The 19324-nt window shown below is 39.2% G+C and overlaps 1 protein-coding gene across 3 annotated transcripts in view; it reads right to left on the bottom strand.

Moving 5' to 3' along the window:
• Nucleotides 1-19324, bottom strand: part of ULK2 (unc-51 like autophagy activating kinase 2) — a 105439-nt gene that overhangs the window by 21225 nt on the left and 64890 nt on the right. For all 3 annotated transcript variants that reach the window (XM_050763872.1, XM_050763873.1, XM_050763874.1), the window contains exons 14-20: nt 19190-19250; nt 13515-13652; nt 10559-10704; nt 8273-8353; nt 6194-6480; nt 4903-5090; nt 4428-4531 (exon numbers count right to left, since the gene is read on the bottom strand). In XM_050763872.1, coding sequence (XP_050619829.1) covers nt 4428-4531; nt 4903-5090; nt 6194-6480; nt 8273-8353; nt 10559-10704; nt 13515-13652; nt 19190-19250 — 1005 coding nt within the window. The remainder of the gene's footprint in view (nt 1-4427; nt 4532-4902; nt 5091-6193; nt 6481-8272; nt 8354-10558; nt 10705-13514; nt 13653-19189; nt 19251-19324) is intronic.

Here is a 19324-nt window from a genome sequence, read left to right as displayed (position 1 = left end):
CCAAACAGAAAATCAACAAAGAAACATCAGACATAATCTGCACTATAGGTCCTAATTGATATTTACAGAACGTTTCACCCAATGGCTGCAGAATATACATTCCACTCAGCATATGGATCATTCTCAATGATAGACCATATGCTAGGTCACAAAACAAGTCATAAAACATTAAACAACAACAACAATGGCATAGTGGCTCACACCTGTAGTTGCAGCACTGTGGGAGGCCGAGGCGGGCAGATCACTTGAGGTCAAGAGTTCAAAACCAGCTTTGCCAACATGGCAAATCCTGTCTCTACTAAAATTACAAAAATTAGGTGGGCATAGTGGCTCAAGCCTATAATCCCAGCACTTTGGGAGGCTGAGGCGGGCAAATCACATGAGGCCAGGAGTTCCAGACCAGCTTGGCCAACATGGTGAAACCCCGTCTCTACTAAAAATACAAAAAAAGCTGGGTATGGTGGCACACACCCGTGGTTCCAGTTACTCAAGAGGCTGAGGCAGGAGAATCACTTGGATCCAGGAGGAGGTTGCAGTGAGCCAAGATTGCAGCACTGTACTCCAACCTGGGCAACAGAGTGAAACTCCCTAAAAAGAAAAAAAAAAAATTACAAAAATTAGCTAGGCATGGTGGTACACACCTGTAATCCCAGCAACAAGGGAAGCTGAGGCACAAGAATTGCTTGAATCTGGGAGGTGGAGATTGCAGTGCACCAACATCATGCCACTGCACTCCAGCAACACCCTGTTTACAAAAAAAAAAAAATTTTTTTTGAAATAATATCAAGTTATCTTCTCTGACCACCATGAAATAAAACTAGAAATTAATAAGAGGTATTTTGGAAACTATATAAATACATGGAAATTAAACAATATGCTCCTGAATGACCAGTGGGTCAATGAAGAAAGAAGGAAATTGAAAAATTTATTGAAACAAATAATAATGGAAACACAACATACCAAACCTTTGGGATTACAGTGAAAGCAGTAGTAAGCGGGAAATTTATAGCTAAAAGTGCTTACACATCAAAAAAGAAGAAATCTTCAAACAACCTAACAATGCATCTTAAAGAACTAGAAAAGCAAGAGCAAACCAAACCTAAAATTACTAGAAGAAAAGAAATAATAAAAATCAGGGCACAAATAAACAAAATTGAAACTAAGAAAACAATATAAAAGACCAAGGAAATGAAAGTGGTTTATTGAAAAGATAAATAAAATTAACAAACCTTTGACCAGACTAAGAGGAAACAAGACCCAAAAGCCCTCATGAATAGATTAATGCCATTATAAAAGGAATTGAGGTTAAAGGACAAGCCCTCTCCTGACCTTCTGCCTTCCACTATGTGACGAAGCAGCAAGACTCTCACCAGAATAAGTGCCTTGATCTTGGACTTTCAGCCTACAGAATGGTAAGAAAGTAAACTTCTGTTCATTATAAATTATGCAGTCTCAGATGTTCTGTTATAGCAGCACAAAATGGACTAAGAAAGACTTCAATATTCACTAAATTGATCTAATAATGCAATCTCCATCAAAAACCCAGCCAGTCTCTCTACAGAAACTGACAAGATGATGCAAAAATTCATATGGAAACTCAAGACACCCCTAATAACCAAAACAATCTTGAAAAAGCACAAAAAAGAAAAACTCCTATTTCCTGATTTTGAAACTTAAGACAAAGCTACAGTAATCAAGGTAGTATGGTACCAGCAAGAATTGACATATGTATCAATGAAATAGTTGAGTCCAGAAATAAACATATTTATGGTTGTATTAGTTCGTTTTCCTACTGCTATAAATAACGCCCAAGACTGGGAAATTTATAAAGGAAAGAGGTTTAATTGACTCACAGTTAAGCATGGGGCTGGGGAGGCCTCAGGAAACCTACAATTATGGTGGAAGGCAAAGGAGAAGCAAGGCACTTTCTTGACAAGGCAGCAGGAAGGAGAAATGCTGAGCAAAGTGGGGAAGAGCCCCCTTATAAAACCATCATATCTCGTGAGAACTCACTATCACCAGAACATCATGGGGGAAACTGCCCCCATGATTCAATTACCTCCACCTGGTCTCTCCCTTGACACATGGAAATTAAGGGAATTACATTTCAAGATAAGATTTGGGTGGGGACACAAAATCTAACCCATCAATGGTCAACCAATTTTTGACAAGGCTAGCAAAAATAGCAAAACAACACAACAGGGAAAGAATAATCTGCAATGGTGCTGCGACCACGGAATAGCCCATCCAAAAGAATAAAGCTGGATCCCTTCACCACATCATCCATAAGAATTAAGTCAAACTGAACCACAGACGTAAGTGTAAGAGCTACATCTTACACTTTTAAAATTAGAATTATAAAGCTGTCGGAAGAAAATACAGAGTTAGGCAAGGTCCAGATGCAATTTAAGGAGTGTATAGGGAAACCCAAAGACAACAGGAGAGACAAAAACAAGGATACCAGAGAAACTTTTAGCCTCTGATACCCACAGCTACGGCAAATGCTAAATAAAGCTTAACTCCTGGCCAGATAAACAAAAAACCTCATACTAGAGGCCTATTTAACTCAGTTTTTAAACAAAGTATATCATACTCCCCTCAATTAAAAGGCATGCTAAATGGCAAAAATACAGTTTGAAAAGAGAGAGCAAGTCAAACATCAGAACCAGACTCACATATGGCAGAGATACTGGAATTATTTAATATCACACTGGGAATTTAAAGTAATGATAATTTAATATACTAAGGGCTCCAATGGAAAAAGTGGACAACATGCAAGAACACATAGGTAATATAGACAGAGAGATGGAAACTCAGAAAGAGTCTAAAAGAAATGCTAAAAATCAAAATCACGGTAACAGAAACAAAGAATGCCTTTGATGGGCTCATCAGTAGACTGGACTTTGCCAAGGAAAGAATCAGTGAGATTAAAGATACGTCAATATCTTCCTGAAACTTCCTGAACTAAAAAGCAAAGAGAAAGAAGAATGAAAAGAAGAAGAAAGGCCGGGCGCGGTGGCTCAAGCCTGTAATCCCAGTACTTTGGGAGGCCAAGGCGGGTGGATCACGAAGTCAGGAGATCGAGACCATCCTGGATAACATGGTGAAACCCCGTCTCTACTAAAAATACAAAAAACTAGCCGGGCGTGGTGGCGGGCGCCTGTAGTCCCAGCTACTCGGGAGGCTGAGGCAGGAGAATGGTGTAAACCCGGGAGGCGGAGCTTGCAGTGAGCCGAGATCGCACCACTGCACTCCAGCCTGGGTGACACAGCGAGACTCCGTCTCAAAAAAAAAAAAAAAAAAAAAAAAAGAACAGACTAAGAACAATGGAGCCAGTGCCTGGCTAGCTCAGTCAGCAGAGCATGAGACTCTTAAGACCAATGGGCCAACTGTAAGAGTGGAACATATACTTAATGGGAATACCAGAAGAATGAGAGAGAAAAGCAGAAGAAACATTCAAAGCAGTAATAATGGCTGAAAAACTTCCAAAATTAATGACAGAATCAAACCACGGACCTAGGAAACAGAAAACACCAAGCAGAAAGAATATGAAAAAATCTGCATCTAAGCATATCATATTCAAACTTCAGAGAATCAAAGACAAAGAGAAAATTCTGAAAAAAGCCAAAGACAAAAACACACCTCACCTATAGAGAACAAGGGTAAGAATTACATCAGACTTCTCTTTAGAAACTGAAGGGAAGAAGACAGTACAGTGAAATATTAAATCCTACAGTATTCTCTTTGGGTTAGAAACCATGCTGGCTCAGATATTTCCTCCTTTGGATGCTCGTGGGGAAAATTAAAAAATCATAGAGAAAAAAAACCAAGTAGATTACAATAGTGATTCTCAAATTTGAGTGTCCACAATAATCACCTGGGAGTGTATTACATATATTGATTCCTAAAAACCCCCAGAAAATTTAAGCAAGCAAGTCTGGAATACGGAATTAAGAGTCTAGAATCTGCATTTTGTTTTTGTTTTTTGACACGCAGGCCAAGTAATCTAGATATGTATGGGTGGTTATGAACGTACAGTCTCTGGAGCAACTCCAAAAGGTTCAGGGGTCTAGTGATGTATGGGTCTTTATAAAATCCAGTCACTGTAAAGTAAATGCTCAGGAATGCATGTAGGTTTAGGCCAACTTCGACCAGTATTATCCTACTGACAAAAAACAATCTTTGTCAGAACTCCTTCTATTAATAACTCACAGACTGCTGCTCATCAAGATACTGAATAAGCTCCTGCTGTGAATGGGCTACTGAGGAGGAAGATGAGAGGATAGGTATGACATCCAGAACTGTAAAATAATACATTTGTGTTATTTTATGCCACCAAGCATGTGGTGATTTGTTACAACAGCAGTAAGAAACTAATACATATGCTAGCAAATTATCTGCCTAAAAAGAAACTACATTTTTCTTACCTATATCCATTGGTCGTTCTGTATTTAAACTGTCTGTGCTGCCCTGATGTCCACCTATAGGAGTCTTTCCTTGTTGATCTGATAACTTCCCAGTACTGACAGATCTAAAAAGAATGGTGATGTTTTTAATAAAGGAAAACTATACTTTTTAAAACTAGAAGGGTTAATAGGAAGTTAGAGAATGAGGAAACAAGAAATAGATACCAAACAATTCAGGGTAGAGATAAACTTCAATAATAAAAATAAAGGACAGAAATAGAATATTCAAGAAGTTCAGGAAGAACTATGTACTTACACAGTTACAGGAAGCATCTATGGTTTTCAGAGATTCTAAATGTATGCTGTACATATCAATAACCATATGGCATAAATCACCTGCTATACTAATGTAGTCTTGCTGCTTTTATAATAGAAATCTATTTGTTTTACTATTACAGTTTTCATGTTTAAGGCTAGAATGGAAACAGTCTTTTACCTGCCAAACACTGCCTTGCTCTGCTGCTCAGCCCGCTGCCTCTCACTTCCTTGCACTAAGAGGCAATGGGCACATTCCCGTGGTTCATTCCCATCTTTGGATTGTTCTTCAGCAGGCCCATGACGAGTAACCAAAGCTAACAGGTTGGAAGATGCTTGCGTTTTAGGGATTTTGAAAGGAGCTGTGGTCTAAAGAGACATATATATATGTAAACTAGTTAATATAATGCATGAACTATTCAGTAATGCAAGGTTTGTGTGACCCAGTAGTCAGAAGTATTGGTCAGGGTGGTGGGAAAAATTGTAGAAAGATACAAACCTTCTTGGAAGGCCGAGAGGTTTTACAAAAGCTAGGATTTAGCTGAAGGCAGCCAGCTTCTCTTATCCGGTGCCTAACAGGTTAGGTTAGGTAACAACGGGATGAAAAAATACTGATCTAGATAAGTTAGTTTACTTAGGCCTTGGAACCTGGACTTTAATCATCTACACACAATTACCCACAAGTATGTTGACTCAAGGCCTTTATCATTAAATCTGTACTAAATAAATGCCTGCAGCACTAGCATGTCAGAGCCATGGCAGCTACAACTCTTTCTGTGAACGGCCCGGTCCCCTAGCCCACTCCTTCACTGAATGTGTTGGAGTGCATTTTTTCATCCACTGCTTCGTCAGGGTCTGCGGGTCAGACCTGGCAGGAGTATGGACTCTGGCGTCAGTCAAACCCAGATTCAAACACTGGCAGCTCTATTTACAGCTTGAGTGACCTTGCACAGTTCATTTAAACTCTCTAAGCCTCAATTTCCTTTTATCAGGATTAAATGGGATCATACACAAAAAGAATTCTGCAAGTAAAGTACTTACACTGCATCTGGCACATAGAAAGTGTTCATTATATTATAACTATTATTGGCCAGGAGCGGTGGCTCACACCTGTACTTCCAGCATTTTGGGAGACTGAGGCAGGCAGATTACTTGAGACCAGGAGTTCAAGACCAGACTGGCCAACATGGTGAAACCCCATCTCTACTAAAAATACAAAAAAAATTAGCTGGGCAAGGTGGCACATGCCTGTAATCCCAGCTACTCAGGAGGTTGAGGTACCAGAATGGTTTGAACCTGGGAAGCAGAGGTTGTAGTGAACTGAGCTTGCACCACTGTACTCCAGCCTGGGCAACAAAGCAAGACTCTGTCTCAAAAAATGAAATAAATAAATTATAGCTATTCTCATAATGAATCCTTTCCATAAAGTACTATACTAGTTCCTAACCTACAAAAGGGTTTAATAAACACACCTTGGTAGGAGAGCCAATGATTGTTGGCAAAGGAGTTTTAAAGAACCAGTCAGAACTCCGTGGAGAGGACCCCAAGTGCTTGGTGGGAGAAGTTCCAAGGCTGCCAGGCCGGCTGGGCTGAGGTGAGTAGCTGTACCCAGCCCCAGCATGGGTTGGGCACACGGGGTCAGAGTGCTGCTTTCTGAGCTTCTGCTTGTTCTGATAGATGTCAGTGAGGGTGGGGGCGCTCTGCAGTCTAGCACCCAATAAGAGGGACTGTGGTGACTGAGCTTGTGGCACTGGAGAACCTAACAAGAAAACAAATGTAACGTTAACCCAAAGTGAAGAAGTGCAGTGCAAAAATGTAAAAATTAAGAAGACAGTTTTTAAAATGAGAATTCTGATAAATATCTTATTTTTCATAAGACATTCTAAAAGTGATTTACTTGGCAAGAGACTATTTTTCTGCCATCCTTTGCAAAACAAATCCATTGTTCATATTCTCAGGAGACAGATTTTAATGATTATGGGTTACTCGCTGTTTTTAATCAGTAGCTAGTAAATAACTCAGATTAATGCAAGGTCTGATTAGCACCAAAGAGAGCAATATCGTTAGTGATTAAAGTTAATGAATACAACAAAAACCTAGATTGAACAGGATGATTTTTACTCTATATGAATACATACCTTGGTAAATCTATGTAATTATTCTCTTTTCTCACACAGCAACTAAAAGAAAACTCAAACTAACCCAAAATAACTCCTTATTCAAAAAAAACAAAATAAACAAATATATATAATGTGTAGGAAAGAAGATCATAAGATAACAGACCTTTCCCAAATTTTACTTTGTGTAAAAATAACAAGCATGTGAATTTTCTGTACTTTGTCCATTAAATTACACACTTAAAACCAAAAGCATCCATATTCTCACAAAGAGAACACTTGCCCGCAGATATCCTTGCCTCTCAGGAGAAACCAAATCAAGAGTCTAGGAGATAAGGTCCCCTTTTCCCCCCTACAAACCTTGTTGCCAACCCAAGGTCCACTAATCCTTGACTCCAGTTACACACTCTTCGGAGTTTCTTAGAAGCCAAACTATCAAGAATTAACATTAAGAGCATGCAAATATTCTTAGTGACCTAACCATCATTATTCTAAAAACAGAAACCAACAGAAGCTTTGCTGTTGACCACTCCTGGCTTCACCTCATTCCAAACTTGATATTTAATTTTACTGCGCTTTATAAAAATAAATTCGTGTTAAAATCTTATGGTCTGACTAAAGTTATTTAAGCTTCGTTAAAGAGTGCTTTTCTAAGTAACACAGGAGTCCTCTAACTGGTCAACTCCTCAAATATCCATACAATAGAATTTAACTTATAAAGCTGCGATTCACACATATATTTTCAGGCATATACATATAATTTTAAAAATCTGTATTATTTTATCTGATGCTGACTCATGGCTCTTACCAAACAGTATTAATCATTCCGAAACGGTGGCTCACACCTGTAATTCCAACACTTTGGGAGGCCAAGGCAGGAGGATCACAAGGTCAGGAGTTCGAGTCTAGCCTGGCCAATATGGTGAAATCCCATCTCTACTAAAAATACAAAAGTTAGCCGGGCATGGTGGCGCTCGCCTGTAGTCCCAGCTACTTGGGAGGTTGAGGTAGAAGAATCGCTTGAACCCAGGAGGCGGAGGTTGCAGTGAGCCAAGATCGTGCCACTACATTCCAGCCTAGGCGACAGAGCGAGACTCCAATTTAAAAAAAAAAAAAAAAGGTATTAATCAATAGTATTAAAGTAATGAAATTTCACTTCGTAAATAATTTTCATTATCTATGTGAAAATAAGCAAAACTTAGCCAAGTTATTTAATTCCTAAGACTTACTTTCATTAAGGAATCTCATATTCAAAAGGAGGTATTAGATTAGCTTTATGATATGTTAAACCACATTAGACCAATATTCTAAAAATCAGGATGGCAGAGGAGATAATTCATATCAATTCTGTTCTTTGAGAAGACTAGAAAAACACAACTCAAATCCATTTATAATACAATTCAAATTATTAATAAACCAAATACATTCTCCTACCTGAGGAGTTTCTAATCCTGGAGTCATGGCCCTGAGGATGCCCACAGCAGCACTGACTGAATTGCTCAGGAATGGTACCAACTACAAAAAAAAAAAAAAAAAGATGGGAAAAGGAAGAAAAACATCCAAAACCAATAAAAGACAGCAACAGGCAACACATGCACAAATTACACAGTAAATTACTGGTTAGAAAATTTTAAGGAACAAAGGTTTGGTTCAACTAACATTTACCGGAGGACCAATCTGCTGGGTGCTGCACACTAAGATAAAAAGTATCGTATAATCTGCCTTGAAACAAGAACATTAGGGGAAGAAAAGCCACATAAACAAACAAATGCTCCTAACAAGTATGTCCATAAGACAGATAAGTACAAAGAGTTTGTACAAAGTGTCCGGGCTTGGGGAGCTGCGGGGCATGGCTAACAGACAGCCCCAGCTGCAGTCCCTCTGGATCTACCACACTGGTGCCAAGGCTAGGCTTCCCCCAGGAGCTGTTCCCAGTCAGTGACTGCATATGGTGGGGCACTAATTCAGGCTTGTTGAAGCAGGTCAGGGAATTCCTCTAACAAGACAATCCAGTGCTTGGGGCTACTCCTTCAGTCTGGCTGAAACCTTCTTAGACCTACATCACAGTCTGAGACTCTTCCTGGCCAGCTCTTCCTCCTTCCTGCCCTCCTTTTCCAGGTGTTGGACCTATGTTTGGTCTGAGGGCCCTCCCTGCTTCCTCCTGCTCCTCCCCTTCATTCTTCACAGGAGTTTCCCCAAGTCACTCTCTTGTATATAGCATGTTCTATGCATCCATTTCTCTGAGAACTAAAACTAACATAGAGATAGGAAGGCTTCAGGGGAGTTTAAGCAGATGAGAAACATATGTCTACATCAAGAGGGCTCATTCCAAGGGATCAGGCAGCGGGCAGAGATCAGATCCTTAGGGAAGGGCTTTATTCTTGTGTGCAAGAATGAGATCTGGACCTTGTCTTTGGAGACCCTGAAGTACCTCAGGGGCTGCTGCAGGAGTGAGAAAGGGCCAAAATTTTATTCAAAGATTTTTCATCTAAAAACAGCTTTGAAACCATTGCAACAGGTAATGTGGCAATTTAAACTTTTTTTCCTTTTTCAACACTATCATTGTGTGTTTTGTCTTGTTTTAAATAGGGCTCCTGAGGAAAGCCCTTCTCTTTCTGTCTCTTCAGATTTCTTCCTGTTCCATCTTAGTCTTACTTCAGCAGTTCTGACTGAAGGTGGGGCCCTCCCCTGGAAGTATTTTTTTGCAGTTTTGAGATCTGCCACCCCGGGCCCTGTGTGCACCACCTGTTCTTCCCACCACCTCAATGCTGCCTCTCATACAGCTGCTGTAGTCTCAGTGGCTTTGGCTCTCTTACACATATTTCTGGAGTTTGAGCTTTTATTTCTGTCTCTTGGTTTCACTGAAGATACGGTATACGGTTTGTTTCTCCTTTTGGGAGGGTTTTTGTTGTTGCTGGTGTTGTTTGTATTGGCATTCTCCTTATTACAGTACCAGGAGAAGTGGGAAGATCTGTAACGAAGCTGCCACCACATGCCTACCGGAACTGGAAGGTTTCTGGTAATTGTGACCCAGAGCTGCTATACAGTAATCCTTATAAGTATGAGTGATAAGTAGAAAAGGCATTTTATGCACTTCAACCTAGGGTTTCTGACTTTGCATTCAGAGCCCAATCCCAAAGGAGACGCTTTTTATACATAAGTTACATTTATATTATTGTATTTCCAGTAGAGATCCTAACACATTTATACAGAGATTCTCAAAAAGAATTGGGGCCAGATGCGGTGGCTCACACCTATAACCCCCGCACTTTGGAAGGCCAAGGCGAGTGGATTGCTTGAGCCCAGGAGTTCGAGACCAGCCTGGGTAACATAATGAAACTTTGCCTCTATAAAAATAAAAAAATAAAAAAAATTAGCTGGGTGTGGTGGCATGTGCCTGTAATTCCAGCTACTTGGGAGGCTGAGGTGGAAAGCTCCTTTGGACCCAGGAGGCAGAGGCTGCAGTGAGCCGAGATCATGCCCCTGCACTCCAGCCTGGGCAACAGAGTGAGACCTTGTCTCAAATAAAGAAAGAAAAAGAAAAAGAAAAAAAGAAAAGAGGGAGTTGGGATTGGGGTAAAGATGGAAGGACGGGGTATGGCCTCCAATCAGCTGAGAATCACTGCCATCATGAGCCAAAGTTCCTAAAGAGAATGTGTAACGTCAGATTTATTACAGTGAAAAAAAGGTTGAAAACAACTGTTTTTAAACTCTCCTTACCCAAAGGGGAAGGTGAGTAAGGCCTAGAAGACCCAGTGGAGAGCCTTCGTCCAACTGTCTGTGCTGTGTCTGCTGGCACCGGGGAGCATGATCCCAGCCGGAGGAAGCCCATGGGGCTGGTGTTGGACCTTCGCACCACTGCAGATCTGAAAAGTAAATTATTCCTTTTATAAAAGGTTCTAGAACTCTCTCTTTATTCCTGCATTTTGTGAAACTTCCTAACAATATGCCATGGAGTAGTTTTCAGAAATATGTAATGTAGTCACATGGAACAATTACAAGATGCATAAAAAGAGTGAGGTCTCCCTCTCATTTTTCTATTCTATTTGCCTAATACCCAACACTTCCCCAATTCTATTCAAAAGGTTACCATGATTCTTAGTTTCTAGTGTATTCTTTCAGAGTTCCTTAATGCATACACAAAACAAACTAAATATATACTCTTATTTTCACCATGTTTTAACACTAAAGGTGGTATGTTACATACCAACCATTTGGAATCTTTTTGGTCTTAGGTCCTCTTTATACTCTTAAAAATTACTGAAGACCTCAGAGAGTTCTGTTTATGTAACTTATATCTATTGATATTTACTGTATTCAAAATGAAGCTGAGAAATTTTAAGAATTATTAACTCATTAATAAGCTTATTCCATGTAATATAAGATTATGAAAAAAAAGCATATTTTCCAAAACAAAATAAATTAGTGAAAGGCATGGCATTATTTTATACATTTTTATAAATTTCTAATGGCTCACAGAAGACATTTGGATTCTCACAATTGCTTCTGCATTCAATCTGTTGTAAGACACGTTATTTTGAGTAAAGTATATGAGGAGGATCCAGCCTTCCACAAATGTGTAACTGTGAAAGGAAGGAATATTTTGGTAGCCTTTTCAGGTTAACTGTGACATGCTTCTTTGATACTACACCAAAATTCAGCAAGTGGTTGTTGCTAAAAGGTTGACTGCAATGTGGATCTGAAACCAGATTAATGAACTCATACTCCATTATGCGAGACTCCATTCTTTTGCAAAGAATCTTGCACTTTGAATGAAACTTTTACCTGTGCATGATTTTTTTAACCATTTAGTAATTTGGAAAACATTGGTTCACTGAGTTATGCAGATATTCCAATGTTGATACATTAAACAATATCAAAAAGTAATATTCATAACAAAATATCACCCTCAATTTTAAAAGAAACACCTGTCAAGGTATAACAGAAGCTGTCAAACTTGTATTGACCACTGAATTTTTCCAACATTCTAATTTTTGCTTAAAAGCTCAAGTTTTATCATTGACATTTACCATCACTTGTTTTCTTCAAAGTGGACTTACCATTTTTGACAAAATGGCTGCTTGATACCCATAACCATCGTTTGTCAGCCATTTTTTAAAGTAAAAAGGGTACTCTATGACAAAGCAGCTAGTTCAACTTGGAACTAGAACAATCATACCAGTGCTTTTCCTAAGATAACTACTCTAATATTAATGTGGCAAAAGTGCTTTATGTGTACATCCTACTCAAGGATTGAGATTTTCAAAGAAATATATTAATTTTTACTGCCTCTTTAAGGACGTTCCTTTGTACCGCAAGTGTGTGGTGGAGAAGAATACAAAGACTAACAGTACTGTACTGTTTGGGTATCACCACCCTGACTCAGGCAAAGGTTCCAATAGCTTTATCCATCTTTGCTGTTTGTACTATCAGTGCATGTATCAATGCAATGAAAAAAGCAAATAATGTCCTAATTTGTATTATGAAAATAGTTTTGATCTCATTGACCCTCTGAAGGGATCCACAGACTAAGCTTTGAGAACCACTGCATAATATACTGTCAATCACTTTACTTTTTTCATTTTATAATATAACTTGGAAATCTTTCCACTTTGGCACAGAGGGAGCTCCTTCACTCTTTGTGGAATGGAAGGTGTGTAATATTCCATTATCAGAGATGGATCATAATAAATTAGTTCATTACTGGTGGCCACTTGGCTTATTTTTCATCCTTTGGTATCGTAACAGTTAACAACTTTGTGTAAATGCAATTTCATACACAGGAGAGGCCTGTATATGTAGAGTATATCCATGACTATACATATATGTAGAATTAGTTACCAGAAGTCAAAGTGCTATTTCCTCCCTCCACTCTATTGAGTTCTCTGAGATTTAGGTCTCTCTGAGGATACTGTGGGTCACAGTGATTCTCGTTATGTCAGAATCCCTGATTATATGCATACTTAACGTCTGCCATGCTAAATCAAGTACCATTCTTCTATCCCCTTCTGTTTTCCAGAAATTTACTGCACTCTCTCTCTCACTGAATAGAATAAGAATAATCTATGCTTGGCCAGGCATGGTGGCTCACACCTGTAATCCCAGCACTTTGGGAGGCTGAGATGGGAGGATCGCTTGAGGCCATGAGTTCAAGACCAGCCTGGTCAACGTAGTGAGACCCCATCTCTAAAGCACAAAAAAAAAGAAAAGAAAAAGAAAAAAAAAAAGAATAATCTATTCTTATTTCATGTGTTTGTGTGGACTTGTACCTTTGTCATTCCTTTAATATGATCTTAGTAAGGTCTCAGGATCGGGGAAAAAGTAAATAATATGTAAATAATCTGCTACAACTGGTGGGATTTCATTTTTTTAATAAGTTCTTCCTCAATTCTTAAAACTAATTATACTTTATAAGTATATGTATCTATACACATGTATACTTAACATATATAAATAAAATATATAAATATATACATATACTATATTATCAAGTTAAACTTAAATATCATTTAAATTATCAATTATAAAACTTTTTTATTCAATTTTGTGCATTTCCAGTATACACACATGTAAGAGACTAACTATGCCATGGAAAGTAACAGTCTTCCAATAACAATAAAAATTTTTTTTAAAGGAGAAGAAAAAGAATTAAGCAAGAAAAAAGCTACAAACTTACCTTGGAGAACCATGTACATTTGTGCCTGAGCTGGCAGTAGATGTAAGATTCTGCTCTATGCGCTGATAATTCCTTATTTGAGTAGGTACTGGAATTGGTGCTGTTTCACTGTGAGGTGACACGGTAGGCTGACACTGCCTGCAATCACAATTTATTGAAAAAGGAAAGAAACAGTGGTAGGACGGTTTTTCTTTCATTTGACCCATTAGTTATATTTAGAGAAAATTCTAGAAAGAGCCAAATGGTCACTCCACTACCTTAATAAGAAATGATCTTGTTAAAAAATATATAAAGCCAAAAAACTCACATTTATTATCTAAAAAACTCCTGGCATTCATATGCATATTGAGGACTAAGAATTACAACAACCTGGAAAAAAGTTCCTTTACAACAACAGGAAAAGTCCACAGGTCAGCAAAACTGTCTCATCCACTCACATTCTGCTATTCATTACTATGTGAGAGAAAAAATATCTAGGAAAATATGCCGGGGAAAAGAACAGGAAGTTCAACAGCAAAGATGACTGGAATGTTTGCAAAAGTCATGAATGCTGTAAGCATTCCCAAAGAGCTCTGACTTTATGAAGAAGGAGAACACATTGTGCAAATTCTCAAAGCATGCAACTCATCTGACGTCCACATTTTGTAGTGTCAGTCTTTGGTTTCTTTAATAGCCTCTTTCCTCACTTTTCATAAATTCAGAAATAGAATGTTCTCATATCACTTTCAATTCACTTTACAATATATCCTAAAACATATCAGAGATAACACTGGGCCCTAAGAGAGATGACTTATTTCAAAGTAAAAAGAAATACAAAATACTTCTGTAGTGGAGATGTTAGCTGCTTTCCCAATATCCATTCAGCTTTTATGTCTTACTAAAAAATAACTTAAATTTTATTAGTAGCAATAATATGCCCAATTAATTGTAGCATATCCCAGACTCCCCTGCAGCCAAGGATAGCCATATGTCTTTTTTGGTCACTGAGATATAAACAGAAGTCTTCTACTCATTCTTCCTGCTCAAAATGTGAGCATACTTGCTGGAGCTTCAGCAGGTTCCTTTGAACCACAAAAAAAAGGGCAAAAGACCTGAAGACATATAACTTCCTTGAGCCACAGAAACCAAGGAAACAACTACTTATCTTGACTTTTTTTCATGTGAGAAAACCTTTAGCGTTCAACCACACTACAGTTAGGACCCTGTGGTTTACAGCCAAGTGGAATTCCTAATGATACACCATTTAGTGTGTTTCTATGAGCTCTCTCTACACATTTTGATTTAGGTATTTCCATTTAGTATCTTTAAATACAATAATGAATTTTTTAATATCTATACATCTGATTCTTCAGTTTATCTACACCCTAAAAACAAACAAAAGCCCCAAAACACAAACCCTCTACTACCACTAAAACAGCTTAACAGTACTTCACTAATCAGCTCTGATGTCTGCAAGCCAGTGCACTCACAGGTCTGACAACCCAAGTTCCTTAACAACAGAATAACAACACAGCCATCAAATATCAGAATGTGAATGAACAAATGCCATTTTTCTATTGTTTCAATTTAGTAAGTAAACAGTGTTTTTGAAGCATTCATTCCCTGCTGAAGCACATCAGGGAATTTTTTTTTTAAATACACATTACCAAGCTCTAAAATTTTTCCTGTACTGGTTAATCTCCAAAGGGAAGAAGCTAAATAAAGGTACTCAAAGAAGTAAACTTAGCAACCTCATAATTCTAAGCACCTCTCTCAGGTAATCTCAGCTGGCTTCTCTAACACCTCTGGTTCCTCCCACCACCAGCATGAGGACATGAACAACCATGGACCACGTTCTGCAAATGTTATCTCAGATAGTCTCTGGACAGGACCTGCAAGCAGACTTGCTCAGAGTTTAGAAAGTCTTCCCTGGACAAATTCCAGACCTCCAGCTAGTTAAGACAACTGCAGCCATTTTCCTGTACAACTTAGTATTAACACCAATATTTAACCATCACTCAACTCCCTGAGTCCAAGGTAAGGAGACGGAAAGTCTATGTATGTCCTGAGTCTCCAGCACATCTTCCTCACCTCCACTAGGGCCTGCAATTCACAACATTCTCTGTGTGAAACGTCATCTTGGACCCGTATGAAATACTTGAAAGATGAGGCAGCCTGGACACACGGTAGCACAATCACATGTTATTCTACTTGTGCTGAGAGGAAAGCACAAATGCAGAAGGACAAATAAACACTAGGTGATAGCATGATAACTTCCTCAAATTCACAATCTTCACATCAGGAGATCCCTAGTTGCGTCTTTGTTTCAGAAGACTCCATGAGTAAACCCTGAAAGGCTGACAAGTAATCAGGAAAGCAAGGGTTCAGCTGGAAGTAATATCAAGGGACACAGGGAGAGAAGAAGGAAGGATCTATGCATATAAGAGCTTCTGTGAAACACAATCTAGCAGACTAATGCTAAGCCACAGCTGTGAGCTCACACTCATGAGGCTGTGTAAGCGATGGGGAGCCAAGTGGAGATAACCTGCTCATTACCCAGAGGCCAAAGCAGCATCAGAAAAGAGCCTCGTCTGGCACACAGGCACACAGCTGGCAAGGTTCCAATGAGAAAGGAGTTACTTCATGTAAAGGGAAGCAATCAGAAAGTTAGAAATCCACTCAGATGGTACACTCTAATGCACCATGGGCTGTGTACACAGCTGGCCTCCATCAATGTCTGGCAACAACCAGTTTTCAGAATTCTGATATCCTAATTCCCATGCCTGTGCCTATTTTTTGTCTGGATGCGCAAGGAATAGATATTCCCTACGTGTACTGAAAACTGCCATGTAGCTAATGGAGGCACTGTTACTAGGAAGTGCTGCTTTAGAGAAAAATGCATAATCACTGGCAAAGGAAAGTTCAAGAATTAGACCATAGGAAGAGAAGCCAAAAAGGAGCCAAAGATGACTCAAGAAGAAAAAAAGGCAGCAAATCAAAAGAAGTGAAAATCTGGCAATATACAATTCCCGTATTTAAATTCCCATATCCTCAAAGAAAGGAAAGAAACAAGTTTGTACAAGATTTGCTTATCCCCATGGTTCCCAAACTGTGCACTGAGGGACCCCAAGGTACTGGTGCTACTCAAGGGGTGCCTTAGAGTACATCAAATTGTTTAAAGTTTGGGAGGCTGAGGCAGGTGGATCACGAGGTCAGGAGTTCGAGACAGGCCTGACCAACATGGCAAAACGCCGTCTCTACTAAAAATACAAAATATTAGCCAGGCGTGGTGGCAGGCACCTGTAATCCCAGCTACCCTGGAGGCTGACGCAGGAGACTTGCTTGAACCTGGGAGGCGGAGGCTGCAGTGAGCCAAAATCGCACCACTGCACTCCAGCCTGAGTGAGCAAGAGCGAAACTCCATCTCAAAAAAAAAAAAAAGATACTCTTGCATATACAGTGAAATGATCTCAGACAAGAATGCTAAGACCACACAATGGGACAGGGACAATCTCTTCAGCAAATAGTGCTGGGAAAACTGGATATCCACATGCAAAAGAGTAAAGCTGGAATCTTATCATACACCATATACAAAAATTAACTCAAAGGGGATTAAAGGCCTGAACATTATACCCAAAACTATAAAGCTCCTAGAAGAAAACATAGAGGGAAAACTTAATGACATTAAGAGTAGGCAATGATTTCTTGAATATGATGCCAAAAGCACAGGCAACAAAACAAAAAATAGACAAATATGACCTCCTCAAACTTAAAAAAACTTTCATGTATCAAAGGACACAAAGAGTCAAAACACAACCAACAGAATGGGAATAAATATTTGCAAATCATACCTGACAAGAGGCTAACATCCAAAATATAGAGAGAACTCTTAAAACCCAACAACAAAAACCCAAATAACTCAATTTAAAAATAAGCAAAGATCTTGACTGGACATTTCTCCAAAGACGACATACAAATGGCTAAGACATATAAGAAAAGATGCTCAATCAACATCACTAATCATTAAAGAAGTGCAAATCAAAATCACAATGAGGTATCACCTCACGCTCATTAATTAGGATGGCTACTATCAAAAAAATTGGAAATAACAAATGCTGGTGAGAATGTGGAAAAACAGGAACCCCTGTGCACTGTTGGTGGGATTGTAAAATGGCACAACCGCTATGGAAAATTTAGCCAATTCCTTAAAAAATTAAACACAAAATTACCATATGAGCCAGCAATCTCACTTCTCGGTACATATCCAAAGGTACTAAAAGCAGGATCTTAAGGAGATATTTACACACTCATGTTCATAACAGCATGCACAATAGCAAAGAGGTTGAAGCAACCCAAATGTTCATCAATAGATGAATGGAGAGACAAAATGCAGCATATACACACCATGGAATATAATTCGGCTATAAAAAGGGAAGAGGCCTGTCACATGCCACAACATGAATTAACCTTACAGTCATTATGCTAAGTGAAATAAGCCAAGTCACAAAAAAGACAAATGCTATATGGTTTCGCTTACATGAGGTATCTAAAGTAGTCAAATTTATAGAAATAGAGAGCAGAATGTGGTTATTATCAGGGCCTTGAGGGGTAGGGGAAATGGGGAGGTAATGTTTAATGAGTACAGAGTTTCATATTTGCAAAACGAAAAAGTCCTAGAAATTAGTTGCATAACAATATGAACATACTTAACACTAATGAACTATAAACATGAAAATGGCTGAAATAGTAGATTTTATGTGTTTTTTATCACAATTAAAATTTCAGGCCGGGCGCAGTGGTTCACACCTGTAATCCCAGCACTTTGGGAGGCTGAGGCGGGCGGATTACCTAAGGTCAGGAGTGTCAGACCAGCCTGGCCAACATGGTGAAACCCCATCTCTACTAAAGATACGAAAAATTAGCCGGGCACAGTGGTGCATACCTGTAATTCCATCTACTCAGGAGGCTGAAGCAGAAGAATCACTTTAACCCGGGAGGCAGAGGTTTCAGTGAGCCGAGATCCCGCCACTGCACTCCAGCCTGGATGACAGGACGAGACTCCGTCTCAAAAAAAAAAAAAAAAAAAAAAAAAATTAGCAGGGCGTGGTGGTACATGCCTGTAATCCCAGCTACTCAGGAGGCTGAGACAGGAGAATCGCTTGAACCCAGGAGGTGGAGGTTGTAGTGAGCCAATATCCCACCAACGCACTCCAGTCTGGGCCACAGAGCAAGACTCCATCTCAAAGAAAAAAATTACTAAATGAAATTTCAAGAAAAGACATAATGAGGCTGGGTGCGGTGGCTCACGCCTGTAATCCCAACACTTTGGGAGGCTGAGGCGGGTGGATCATGAGGTCAGAAGATCGAGACCACCCTGGCTAACACAGTGAAACCCTGTCTCTATTAAAAACACAAAAAGTTAGCCGGGCGTGGTGGCAGGTGCCTACAGTCCCAGCTACTCGGGAGGCTGAGGCAGGAGAATAGCGCGAACCCGGAGGCGGGGCTTGCAGTGAGCTGAAATCGCACTACTGCGTTCCAGTCTGGGCAACAGAGCCAGACTCCGTCTCAAAAAAAAAAAAGAAATAATGGACTGTAAAACAAAATAAACCTTAAATCAAGAACACTAAGTTCTATAACCTTACCCACAAAAATAAAATATGAAAAATATTTTAATAAGACAATGTAAATATACATACCCTCCACACACCAAGAACTCATTTGAAGCACGCCTGCCAGCAGTCCCCAATGGCATATCATCTAAAGGAGAAAAAAGTACAATCAGTTCCTGTTATACCATCTGCTTAAAAAAACACAAATTTGTTTCAACATGA

This window comes from Macaca thibetana, chromosome 16, assembly GCF_024542745.1.
Source record: "Macaca thibetana thibetana isolate TM-01 chromosome 16, ASM2454274v1, whole genome shotgun sequence".
Classification (NCBI taxonomy): Eukaryota; Metazoa; Chordata; class Mammalia; order Primates; family Cercopithecidae; genus Macaca; species Macaca thibetana.
Note: the sequence above shows the minus strand (reverse complement) of the source record. Positions and strands in the feature narration are given on the sequence as shown.